This window comes from Arvicanthis niloticus, chromosome 22, assembly GCF_011762505.2.
Source record: "Arvicanthis niloticus isolate mArvNil1 chromosome 22, mArvNil1.pat.X, whole genome shotgun sequence".
NCBI classification, from domain to species: domain Eukaryota; kingdom Metazoa; phylum Chordata; class Mammalia; order Rodentia; family Muridae; genus Arvicanthis; species Arvicanthis niloticus.
Window position 1 is genome coordinate 51953325 of NC_133429.1, and position 13900 is coordinate 51967224.

Here is a 13900-nt window from a genome sequence, read left to right on the forward strand (position 1 = left end):
TCTTTTTTTTACTTCACATATGCTGAAATACAGCTGAAATGAGTGAGCTTCCAGAAGCACAAGACTGTAAACTACAAATTACTACATTCTAAAAATAAAAAAATAAATAAATAAACCCTGAATTAAAGCTTAGGATGAAAATGTGACATTGTAAATGTAAGGCTCCAAGATTTTACCATTATGATCTGTTACTACTTAAGTAACCAAATATAAACAAATAACTGAAAGTCTTTACATCTGAAACCCTATAGTTGAAAGTAGCATGCCAACATACTTGTTGATATCTCAATGATGTGACAAGTATGTAAATGCTTTGCCTTTGCAATGGTGTTTAAGTAATGGTGGGGTAATGTGAACCTGTGCTGTCAACTACTTGGAGTCGGGGGGGGGGAAGAATTATTTGAGTCTAGGACTTCAAGGCCAGCCTTGGTACACTGTAGAACTCTTTTAAAAATATAAAATAAAAGAAGAAGATTTATAACTTAGTAACTTAACAAAAATGTCTCCCTATCAATTGACCTATCTGGTTATATCTCTTTATTCATCAGAAAAAAAAAGCATGCCCAGTGACTAAAAACCACTAGGAAGAAAGTTGAAAGAATGAAAGCTAAATGATATATCAATTATATCTTCAATAGTTTATTGATTGTTGTGTATTAGTTATTTATTTCTGCAAAAAAGTCAAAATATTTGCATGCATAAAAATTGGCTGACAGATACCAATGTTTTTCATAGTCTTTTTCTATGTGTTTTTTTCAATAATTTATTTATTCACTTTACATCCAGATTAAAGCCCCCTCCTCTCCTCCGAGTTCCACCATTACAAATCCCTCACACTATTACACTATTATTCCCCTTCCCCTTCTCAGATAAATGGAACCCCCCTTGGCTACCATCCCACCCTGGGACATCAAGTCAAAGTAGGACTAAGCACATCCTCTCCCACTGAGGCCCAACCAGGTAGTCCAGTTAGAGGAAGGGGAATCCAAGGGCAGGCAACAGAGTCAGAGACAGCTCCCATCCTATTCTAGTTGTTAGGTGGCCCACGTTATATGAACATGTGAGAGATATTTGAAGAAAAACAGATGGAAATGTAATTATATTTTTAGTTGTAGAGACACTGAAGAGGGACTTTCTGAAGAAACAGGGCAATCTAACTACAGTGGTGAGCTGTTCTATTTTCTATTTGAATGCTGTGCAATGGACTCTCATGCTCTCTCTGTGTGTCTGTCTGTCTCTCTCTCTCTCTCTCTCTCTCTCTCTCTCTCTCTCTCTGTCTGTCTCTCTCTGTCTCTCTGTCTGTGTTTATATATATCCACATTCATGTTTATGCTTGAAAATGAGTGTCTTTAGGTTCTGAAAAATACCATTTATTTGTTATAGAATAGTCTAGAAAGTACAAATGGAAGTACTACCTCAAAGCAAATGTTCCCTAATACTCAGAACTTACCCGTTAGTGGTTGCTTTGTTAATAGCTGCTATTTGAGAATAACCACACAAACTATGTACATTTATATATTTTTATCCTTAAATGTACTCAGACACCATCATGTGTTAACTACTTAGTAGAAGATTGTGAAGATGATTATAGATGAAAAGGTACACAGATAGGTTATAAATGAATGCATGTAACATTTTTAAAGAATTATTTATTTTATGTATATGAGTACACTGTAGTTGTCTTCAGACACACCAGAAGAGGGCATCCGATCCCATTACAGATGGTTGTGAGCCACCATGTGGTTGCTTGGAATTGAACTCAGGACCTCTGGAAGAGCAGTCAGCACTCTTAACCGCTGAGGCATTTCTCCAGCCCAGAATATATATAATTTTGAATCAAACCATGACAGTGGTTGTTGATGTAAAGATTGGGGGCAGCTTTGTGAATGTAAATATCTAGCACATTTGTATAGTTAAGGATATGATTAGACATTCAAGTGTGCAGTTGGTGTGTGTGTGTGTGTGTGTGTGTGAGTTGTGTTGTGTTCTGGGTTTATTTTCTGCAGTTTTTGAGGGAATTTTTTGTTTGCTTGTTTGGTTAATTTTGTTTTGTTTTTGTAGGGTACTCTAGCCATGGGACAAGCTTTGAAGATGACTTGAGTCTTGGAGCAGAGGGTAAGTGGCTCAGCTGTGTGATATTGGGATCAATTCAGAGAGGGTCACATAGTATGATGTAATGATAGGGTAGAAGGAAAACTTTAAAGAATCAGGGTCTCTCTGGGGTCCTATCTAGATGGAAAGAATAACTTGGTTTTCTAATTTGTTTTGATATATGATAAACACAGAAAGTACTTCATATTTAGAACTATTTCTTAACCTGCTTGTGATGATTCCTGACAGTCTTTTCACGCTGCTTTGAGACACTATCAAAGCACCATATTTGCTATGTACTTACCTTTGTTACTTCTTTTCCCTATTAGAAGCCCAACGAACCAGAGAAGTTTGAGAGCTTCTCTCTCTTCTTTCTCCTACTTCATCGTTATATTGGGTATCAGACCCAGTACCCCATCCTGCTAGTCAAATGCTCTATCACTGAGCTACATCCCCATCACTGAGAAGCAGTTTTAGGAGGCACATTTTGATGCTGGAGGATAAGGACTTAAAAAAAAAAGATAGAAGGACTGTCTCTCCTCAATGTCTCCAGATACTTTTAAGATGGGCAGTCAAGTGATGAGATGAGTAAGCCATGTGATGGGCAGGAAAAAGATCCTAAAGATCAGACACCCACCCTCAGGTCAGACAGGTTCTTGACTAGATCTTGAGTTCAGACTGCTGGCAAGGTGTTCACTTACATGTCTGTTGCACTTCCTAGGCTATGTTTGGTGATATTGAAATCCCAAACTCTGTACCACTAAAGAAAACAGTAGAGCTATTTTATGGATAGAGAAATGGCATGTGTGCTTTCATTTTTCCTCTCTAACTCATTTTTGCCTTTCTGTTTCTATCCAAGCCACATTACTGTCCACCAGTGGAAACCTCTTCTCTAGGTAAGTATGAAGTTTAGACACTTTGAATGATATCATCCAAGGTGACAATGAACTAGACAAGACTATAAAGTAAGAAATCTTAAACAAAAAGCCAAAAATACATAGTAAAGAGGGAGGGTTTTGTTTTTCGATAATTTATTTTATTCACTTAACATCCCCATCTTCTCTCCCTCACTTCTCTCCTCCCAGTCCTGCCCTTACGACTGACTCTCTTTCCTATTACCCCCTCTCCTTCTCCTCAAAGAAGGGAAAACCCCTCTTGGGTACCACCCCACCCTGGGACATCTAGTCCCAGCAAGACTAGGCCCATCAAAAGAAAGGCTTTCTAACGGGGTTGGGGGTGGGGTAGGGGAGGCATAGTCTAGGTTTCCTCAGCACTGGCAAAATACATCCAGTAGAGAGAGCTTGAGGTCAGGGCATAGATTAGTAATTGTAATTGAATGATGTCACTTTTCATCTATTTAGGAATTTCCTCCAGACACCCAGACCTTGCCAGTTACTTGATCTTGGCTCTAGTTTGGCTTCCAGCAGCATGACTGGTGGGACCAACAAAACCAGTTCAAGGTAAGTAGTAAGTTTTAGAGGTTTAGGTTAATTGAGGGATGAGAGACTGAGACTCTGCATACTGAAGCTTATATACATTTTCTATTTAAAATCAAGAAATATGATGATGTTTGTACCAAGATGAGGAAGGGGTGTAGAGGAACCTTCTTCTCAGAAATGAATGCTATGTACAAAACACAAGAACCTTTTTCCACTGAACTTATACTCCAGGAGATATACTAAGATTACCATCACAATACCTAGACCTATAATAGGTGTTCAATAAACTGTGTATTTTTTAATTAACTAATTTGTTGGTAGAAGCAATATAAAGCTTTGTTCAGTGCATACATTAACTGTATGGAACTTGCAAAGTTGAGGAAAGATTTGTCTTAGGATCTCAACTATTCCATAGAATGGACATATTCCCATGCAAATAAATCTAAAACAACATAAAACATGGGAAGTGATAAGTATTACTGGGCTATAATAAGAGTGTCAGAAATTTGAGGACAAAATTTCAATTTGAGACATGGTACTGAGACTTAAAATTTTTTTCATGTGATTAACCCTACCTATATAGAATTCAATTAAATGGAAATGTATAGAAGTAGGATTCAGGTATTGTATTAATCAGGGTTTTCTAGAATAACAGAATTTATAGAATGAATCTCTCCCCAAATAGAGAAAGGGTATTTATTAGTGCCAGGACCCTCCTGGCCTGGAGAGGGTAGAGACAGGGCACAGAGTAGGACTCTCATGTGGCTTTAAAGTCTGAGAGTCTCTGGACATTCTAGCTCTCCAACTGTACTGAAATGCTGATGATGACTACTAAAAAGTTCTAAAAACTTTCTTGCTCTTTCTGAGGGTAAAAGGCGACTGACACCTGTCGCCTAACAGTGGGGGGCGCGGGGGGAGATTAAGTAATGTGGCCTTTGCTTTATCTCAGCAGGAATTGTGCGGCTGTAACTTTTAGAAGTCACATGAAGAAAAGGGACACTCTGAAAAGTGGTTATAGCATTTATTACTAAGTTGTAAAAAGTTTCCTATGAAAGTTATCTAAGAAAGGGGGGTAAAGCTGAAAGATCCTAAGCAGGGCAAGGGAAAAATTATTTATCTCATCTCTTTGTCCTCAATACTTATACATCTTTCAGAATACATGATCACATGGTAAAAAGTTCACCACAAGTTCGCACATAAAATCAAATCATAAATTGAAATAGAAGTTTACAACAGAGAATGTTTACATGCATATCCATTAGGAGTAATTTTCTGGCTAAACATCTATCACCTGTCTCAGCTCCACAGGTTCACTAAAAGTTAAAAACCATAACTAAGTTGGGCAGTGGTGGCGCATGCCTTTAATCCCAGCACTTGGGAGGCAGAGGCAGGTGGATTTCTGAGTTCAAGGCCAGCCTAGTCTACAGAGTGAGTTCCAGGACAGCCAGGGCTACACAGAGAAACCCTGTCTCGAAAAAAACAAAAACAACAACAACAAAAAAAAACATAACTAAGTTATTAATGAAGTTTTGTATAGATAAACTCACCTGTAATAAATCATTAGTTCCCTTTTTATGACCTTTGGTTAATTGTTTTTACAACCTCTTGGAATGTGCTCTGTGTAGGAGAAAGTCTGGTTACTATCTAGAAGCAATTAACTGGTGACACATGGAAGATTGACAGAGTTCTCCTTGCAGTTTTGACTATCAGAAAAGGATGTAATAGCAGTCCCACTATAAAAGAGCTTAATACTCACTGATATAATTTTAGGAATTCTTATAAGATCATCATTAAGAATTAAGAAGTCATCTATTTGTCTATATAGCATCACTACAAGACAGTACATTTTTATAGCTCTGCAGAGATCTGCTCAAAAGGGGTGAGCTAATACCTAGTGATTGTTATATATGTTTAATAATAACAGAAAAAACATATTAATAGCAGGAATCTTTCCTAAAATGAATTTTTCCTGGGCCTTTCCCATGGATCAAATCTGTTGTGGATTATAATCAGAAGCAGACCATCTCAGGAAGATCACCTGCTAGTTATTAGTTTGTCCTATGATGGCTCCTGACATATTAGAATAACTTATACACTGTGGTTCAGCTAACCCAACAATGGCTGTCTGTGAATAAAAAGTCCAAGAGTCAAGTAGTTGCTTATCCATGAGACTAGATGTCTCTAGTATATTCTACAATCCCAAAGAAGTAGGGTCCAGCATATCATTACTTGTACGTGTGTTTTCAGGGCTGACCATTTGATATTGGTTAACCAATTAGTGTGCTCATCCCTGTGGAAGACTATTTCTCCTGCTTTCAGCATTCATTAGTTGCCTGTGGTTCTTTATGTAGGACCAAGGCTTCATGGGCTTTCCTTTTTCTACTTTGGCATGACTATTGCTATTGTTCTTGTTTGGTTTATGTTTAAGAAGTCTTATCAGTGAAACTTTATACATGTAGTTTCTGAGATTCCTAGGGGGACAGAATCTCCAGAAAATTCCCTGTTCCTCTGGCTCTTATAATTTTTCTGCTCCACCCTGAGCCTTTGGTGTAGTAATTGTGCTAACGCTGGGCTCAAAACTCTGCATTTTTATTGGTTGTAATTGTGTGTAAAGGTCTCCATTTGTGGCAAAGAGAAGTTCCTTGATGAGACATGAAAACTGCACTTATTTATGGGTATAAAGATAAATATTTTGAATTCAGTTAGGGATTATGTTAGTTTAGCAAGATGATTCTAACCTTTAGCCATGGTTGTGAGTAACTAATCAAGAAAATCTTATGTCAGCATCTCACAGATAAGGGAACTTTCAATGATGGAGATAAAAGGATCATGGAGCTGGCAACACAAGAATAAGTTCAGGAACTTCACTGTCCATCTGCTAATTAACATGGCCCCAAAATTGTCTATAATATTCTAGTATCCTTTCTGAAAACAATGATAATGATAGTCCAAGCCTTAAATAATCCACACACCTTGACTCCATTGTTGAAACAGTTATTGAACACAGGTGTCAAGTTATTCAGAATAAGAGAATGCATGGCAAGGGGAAGGGTAGTACTTGATCTTCTGGAAAATAGCACTTCTCTAGATGAACAAAGTGCTAGAAAGAGCAATAACTCTCTAAATCATGTATTGGATGTACCTCAGGTCTTTCACACTCTGTTTAGCTGTCTCACACAACTTCTAAGGCAAATACAGCAACAGACAGACTCCAAAGAACCTTGCAAGAAACAGATCTATTAACAGTGTGCAGCTGAGAACTGAAAATGCAGATATATTTCTTTGTTCTGTATTGCTCTCCATCTGCAAAGAAAGAATTTTCATATTTATTTAAATTTGTTTTCAGCTGTAGAAACAATTTAAAGCTCTATGCTAATATTTTTATAAACAGATCTGGAATATACATCCCCATGCCTCCAGACACATAAATTAGGTTCAAATGTTGAGAGCTCTTTTCAAAGCTACAAAACTATTATTAAATATTGTCCTGGTCACTGTTCTATAGTTGTAAAGAAACACCATGACCAAAGCAACTCTTATTTTAAAAAAATAAAATAAAAGTTAATTGGGAGCTTGCTTAGAGTTTCAGAGGCTTAGTCCATTGTTCTCATGGTGAAAAGCATGGCAGCACGCATGGTGCTGGGATAGTTGCCTAGAGCTAAATCCTGATCCACAGGCTGAAAGAAAGAGACCCTAGTCCTGGCATGGGCTTTTGAAAACTCAAAGCCCACCTCCAGTGGCATGTTTCCTCCAACAAGGCCACACCTAATCATTCTAATCCTTTAAACTAGTAATACTCCCTAGTGACTAAATGTTTACATATATGAGCCTATGGAGGACATTCTTACTCAAAACATCACAGATATTATGAATTCTTATATGTCTCCAAGTTGACCTATGTACCAAAACTTCCTCTCTTCAGCATCTCAGAGATTTTGGACCAGGTACAAGAAGATGCAGAAGATATTCTTTTCAGCCTGGGCTTCGGCCACGAGGACCACAAAGACACATCCCGTATCCCTGCAAGATTTTTCAGCAACCCTTCTCAGGCCAAGGGCATTGACTTTCAGCTCTTCCTGAAGTCTCAGGTGCAAAGGATGGAGATGGAGGATCCCTGCCTAATGCTGGCCAGTGAGTGTTACTTCAGACCCATGCATGCTCTTCTCTCTTATCTTCTTCTCATCTGCAACAGTGGCTCCATACCATACTTTTTCTTGGTTAACTTTGTCCTTTGCTTGTTCCAGTCTCATTTGTACTTTTCTAAAAATGGAGTACTTAGTGGCTGCTTTTTTTTTCTCTTGAAAAAAAAAATCTTGAGGATTTTCAATGCTGTTACTATTTTGGCTATTTTATTGGGTTCTTTTTTTTTAACCACTCTTCTCCACCCCAATCCTTTCCACCACCACCCATTCCCCCAACACTATGTAGGAGAAAAAAGTTTAGAGGGTAAAGGGGGCATTGATCTTGTTATATAACTTCCTGCTGATTAGGGGCATTGAGTTCCTTGGGGTAAGTTTGATCTTCGCCATCAGATAGCCATTTTTTTCTTGTCTCTTTGCTCACAACCACTTGACAAACCATATCAATAGCAACCAGCGCCAGGAGGGAGAACAGCAGACTCAGGGCTGTGGCGTTTATATACCCTCTGAAGAGTTCCCAGAATTCCAAACTTAAATTATCTTCAGCTGGTAGAATCACACCCCTGCCAGAGCACAAGATAAATCATAGGTTCACTGCTGTAAAAAATCTGAAGCAACCCCATATCCCACACCTTAGATTAAAACAAGAACATATTCACATAATATAACTGTTTTTTTAAGAAACCAAAATTCTCACTACACTTAGGCCTATTGTTCTTTAGCTGAATCAAATCAGCACAAAATTCTTACATCATTTTTCATTTTAAAATCCCTTTGTTGGGTTATTTACTGGAGATAGGAAGTCTAGAAGCCAAGAGAAGGGCCGCTGAGTACCTGAACTCTAAATTGGAGGACCACCAGTGAATAAACTGGTACCTCTCTCTGAAATTAGAGCTTTGGGGGAGATTTTGAGTAGACATGTTAAAAATGTAATTTGCCAATGAGCTCCTAGAGTCACCATCTTTATTTCTTATATTTAGGCCGGTTTAAGCAGGTTCAGACACTGGCTGTCACTGCTGATGCTTTCTTCTGTCTCTACTCCTATGTGTCTAAGACACCTGTCCAAAAGTTCACACCATCCAATGTGTTCTGGAATTTTGACCCAACTGATGTGCCATCCATCCGGATTCTGGCTCCAGACGCTGAGCCCAACTCACCCAGAGAACGTCTCCGGAAAGCAATCTCTAAAATGTGCCTGTATACAGGTTCCCGAGATCGGCTGTCATCATCTTACAACAACCTCAAAAAGAACAGTTTGGACCAAATTGTGTGGGAAGTGATGGACAGAGTGAAAGGAGAAAAAATAGGTCTCCAGCAAGACCCTGGGCATAGACAAGCCCCTCAGGAAGAGTCTATGCCCACAGTACAAAATACAAATCCATCTACCTCTTCACTTCCATGTGTTTTCTGCCCTAAAGAAGAAACATGGGGAGACATGTGCCATGCTCACGCTCTGTTAAGAGCAGGTCCACAGTACCACATAGACTCTACTCAGGTAAGGAGACAGCCGTGGGTTCTACAGAACATTAATGAGAAGCCACATTCAGCCGAGAATGAGAGGCCATGGGGGAAAAAAAGCAAAGCAAGAAAGAACATATTTCAAAAGATTCCCTTGGACAAGAATATTAAATCATTGAACTTGTCCATCATCCAGCAGAAACAAAATCAAAGACAAGCCAGAGATGAGCTGCATCAATCTTTAAGTCAGCAGCTTCAGGATGCTTCTGATTTGGAGCAGGTAAGAGTTCAAGTTTCTCATGAAACATACATGCACTGATGTTTTTTAATGTTTTTCATATAAATGAAATTGAAAAAACTGCACATTTTTAATAAAATATGTCTTTTGCCAAGGACCAGCCTCAGCATGGAGAAAGGTTCTGAGAGAAGGGGTGACTGGGAGCAGTGAAGATAAATGTCTTGAAGTCAAATCGTGGATCCAAGCAAATGACCTGGGTTCTGCTTGATACAACTTTTCCAGTCTGCTTCTCTCTATGTTCTGCTTTCTCTCTGGAGATTTCTCCATCTATATTCTGCTTGCTTGCTATTTCAAGTGATATCCCTATCCATATTCTGCTTGCTTTCCTAAGATATCTCTCTGTCCATTTCCTGCTTGCTTGTGTGCGTGTGCGTGTGCGTGTGCGTGTGTGTGTGCGTGTGCGTGCGCGTGTCTGTCTGTCTATACAAATACAGTGGGATAAAGGTTTTGGTCTCAGTTGTCGTTTTTCCTCATTAATTAATTTACATCCTGATAGTAGCCCCTCTCCTCCCAGTCCTCTCACAAACCCCTTCCCACATTGCCCCTCCTTCTCCTCCTTCTCCTCAGAGGAGAGGAAGTCCCTCTTGGGTACCACGCACCCTGGCAAACTGCAGCACAACTAGGTACTCTCCCACTGAGGCCCAGCAAGGCAATCCAGCAAGGGGAGGAGATCTAATGGCAAGAGACAGAGTCAAAGACAGCCCCCACTCCAATTGTTAGGGGACCCACATGAGGCTGCACATCTGCTACAAATGTGTAGGGGCTAATGTCCAGCCCTTCCGTGCTCTTTGGTTATTGTTTCAGTCTCTGTGAGCCCCCATGGGCCCAGGTTAGTTGATTATGTAGGTCTTCTTGTAGTGTCCTTGATCCCTCTGGTTCCCTCAATCCTATCTCTTTGGGTATCTTTTTAAACAATCCATCACAGACAGGGTTTTTTTTAAAAAAGAAAAAATACAGCTTTATCAAAATTCTTTATTCTTCGTATCTTTTTCTTAAGATTTATTTATTTTATACAGGAGTACACTGTCACTGTCTTCATGCACACCGGAAGAGAGCATCAGATCCCATTACAGATGTTTGTGAGCCACCATGTGGTTACTGGGACCTCTGGAAGAATGGCCAGTGCTCTTAACAGTTGAGCCATCTCTCCAGCCCTATTCTTCATATCTCAAAGATTTACCAAGAGTAAATTCTAAAGGACTATTCCAACCCACCCATATCATACAAAAATTTGAAAGGAAGTTAGCTCCTAGATTCATTGAATTAAAACAGAAAACATGTGAGGTATATTGCAAATTTTTATGTATGTTATGGATCTATGTAAGTATATTGCAGTTGCCTTGAAGAGTATCTGCTTCTATGCTATTTGTCCACTAGATGTCAGCCTTACATAAGAAAATGTCAAGATGTTCCATGAATACCAATTCCCCTCACAAACCTGAAGCTATTCAGAGTAAATTTCAGAATCCAAAAATATTAGAATTCTTTGGCTAAGAAATATATTTTAACTATATGAATAGATCATATTTTCTGTCAACATAACAGGAGAGATAATGGTTAGACATTTTGTATTATATTCTGCATCCTAAATGTGTATTTTTCAAAACTGTAACATATCTACAATTAGGATGCGTCTTATAATTTATATCATTAGCCAAACTTTCCTTTTATTTAATAGGTGTTCACATGTAATATTAAATAATTGTGAATCTTAGATAACCAAATACAATAACATGCAGTAATGTTAGGGTAGAATGTGCTTACAATCTCAAGAAAATGAAAACAAACTATTTTAAATATTTCTCTCTTATGATTACCTAGGAGAATCAAAAATATCTTCTAGGACAGTCTTTGTTTCAGTCTTGGTGTTTCCAACGTCTTTACCATGTCTTTTTTTCCTTTCTTTTATTGAAAATGATCATTTTTAATACATCGTATCACAATTACAGTTTCCCCTCTTTCTGTCCCCCTAGTTCTTCACTTCCCCTTCCATCTGGATCTACACCCTTTCTGTCTATCAAAATACTAACAAGCATGTAGTGGACAAAACAAACAGGAAGCCCAAGAAAAACCACAAACCAGTTATAGTTGCAGAGACCCATTTGTACTCAGGAATCCCTTAAAAACACAAAACCAGAAACTGTTGTTTTGGGGGCTTTGTTTTTGTTTTTGTTTTGTTAACCATCTACTGCTGGGCATGTATCCTATCCTTAAGAGTAGTTTGTTTCCCTAGTGAGATGTTTGTAAAAGAAACATAAATTACTGCTCTCAACCTGTGTCAATTATTCTATAAGAGGTAACAAGGTGAGAAAACACTCAAGACTTTGACATATATGGTGAGATTGGGACATATATGCTAAGTGTAGAGGGGAAATAGACTGAGATATACTGAGTAAACTTCTCTAACTTTTTAGAGGCATAAGGATAGATAAAATATGCTAGCAAAATTCAACTGGTCATTCTGTTCAGCTGAAGAATCTTCATTGTTCAGAGACATCCAACCTTCAAGGGTAACAGGGCTTAGAACCCACCCTCCATGCCAACGTTCCCCAGGGTCTCTCTCTCTCTCTCTCTCTCTCTCTCTCTCTCTCTCTCTCTCTCTCTCTGTGTGTGTGTGTGTGTGTTTATTTCTCATTTCGTTTTACAAATAATTCATCTGAATAAGGCACATGTTGACTTGAAATTAGCATATGTGCATCTTTTCTGCTAAAAGAGGACCTGCTCCTTCTTTGCTATTACTGGCAGAAGAGGTTTTTTTGTTTTTTTTGTTTTTTTGTTTTTTTTTTTTCTCTCTCTCTCTCTCCCACTTTCTCTTTTAATCTATGCCAAGGAAGTTCATGGGCATTAAAGGTCCCAGTCACTCTCCATAATTTACACTGTGCTTAAAGATCTCAAATCCACCACCATTCCCATTCATACCATTCCACTGAAATGTAAAGTATTCTCATTAGTAAAATGTAAACTAAAATTCTCATTAGCAAAAGGCAGAGCCAAGGAAGAGAGCCAATGTCTGATGTGCTGATGTCTCAAGTAGCACCCTGTGCCTTTGCTAGATGGAGAGGAAGTATAAGCACGATTATGTCCTCAAATCATAGATACCTCAAAGTATGTTTTTGTGTTAGGTGGAACTTAAATGATCTGGGAAACTATAGTGTTTATTTTCAATTCATCATTTTGTCATATGATAATATAACAATAATAAATATATGCAATGATTGTTCTATTTCATATACTAACCCTAACCCCCTAATTCCCTATCCCTAACCCAGGCTCCACCTAGTGTTTGGGTATGGGTGTCCTCATATGCTCCCATTAGCAGACAGAGTAAGCCTCTCTGATGATAGGCACCCATAATATACATTATATATAAGTATAACAAAATATCATTAGGAATCATTTCGTTGATTTTATTTTTAAAAATCTCTTTTTTAAAAAGATTTATTTATTTACTTTTATGTGAGCATACTGTAGCTGTCTTCAGACACACCAGAAGAGGGCATCAGATCCCATTACAGATGGTTGTGAGCCACCATGTGGTTGCTTGGAATTGAACTCAGGACCTCTGGAAGAGCAGTCAGTGCTCTTAACCTCTGAGCCATATATATATATATATATATATATATATATATATATATATATATATATATATATATCAGAAAAACAAACCCTTCTCAGTTGGTGGTATCATTTGGGAAGATTTAGGAAATGCTGGCTTGCTGGAGAAAATATGTCACTTGGAGTGAACGTGCATCCATACAGCAGTTCCAGTTCCTACTCTCTGCTTCCTGCTATTCAGCTTCCAAGTATGTTTTCTGGCCCTAATCAGTCACAGCTTCATACAATAAATTCTTGTCATTTGCGTTGACCTGTGTTTCAGGTGTGTTTGATCTCAACAGATCCTATAACTCAAAGGATTTACCACATTGCCACCTTCATAGAATTTCTCTCCAGTATGAATTCTTTCATGATGTGAAGACTACAGAAGTGTACAAAGGCTTCACCATATTAAATGCACTCACAGGGTTCTTTCCAGTCTGATTTCTTTTCATGCCTTTGAAGATGACTGTAACATGCAAAGACTTTACCACATTACTTACATTCATAGGGTTTCTCTCTAGTATGTGCTCTTTCATGCCTTTGAGAATGATTCTAATATGCAAAGGCTTTACCACATTGAGTATATTCAGAGGATTTCTCTCTAGTATTTCTTTCATGCCTGCAAAAATAATTGGCACATGTGAAAGCTTTACCACATTCATTACACTGATGAATATTTTTATATTTATAAATTAATGTTATAATTTGATGGAATGATAAAGAGGTATCAGATCTTAAAGTTTTATCACTTTGTTTGCATTCATGGTGTTCCCCTTCATTGTGGGTTGTTTTGCATCTTTGAAGAAACCTGTAATGTTAAGAGCATTTATTACATGTTTCACAATTATAGCATTCTTTTTCTATATGAAGCTTTTCAC

At 38.1% G+C, this 13900-nt stretch overlaps 1 protein-coding gene across 3 annotated transcripts in view; it reads left to right on the forward strand.

Annotated features, from left to right (window-relative positions):
- Positions 1 to 13020, forward strand: part of Tespa1 (thymocyte expressed, positive selection associated 1) — a 69389-nt gene extending 56369 nt beyond the window's left edge. For 2 of the 3 annotated variants that reach the window (XM_076920846.1, XM_076920845.1), the window contains exons 4-10: positions 1110 to 1165; positions 2062 to 2115; positions 2951 to 2987; positions 3453 to 3551; positions 7453 to 7661; positions 8650 to 9407; positions 9521 to 13020. In XM_076920846.1, the coding sequence (XP_076776961.1) occupies positions 1110 to 1165; positions 2062 to 2115; positions 2951 to 2987; positions 3453 to 3551; positions 7453 to 7661; positions 8650 to 9407; positions 9521 to 9550 (1243 nt within the window). In that variant the 3' untranslated portion in view covers positions 9551 to 13020. The remainder of the gene's footprint in view (positions 1 to 1109; positions 1166 to 2061; positions 2116 to 2950; positions 2988 to 3452; positions 3552 to 7452; positions 7662 to 8649; positions 9408 to 9520) is intronic. The other variant, XM_076920848.1, reaches the window with a different exon arrangement.
- The last annotated feature ends 880 nt before the right edge of the window (positions 13021 to 13900 follow it).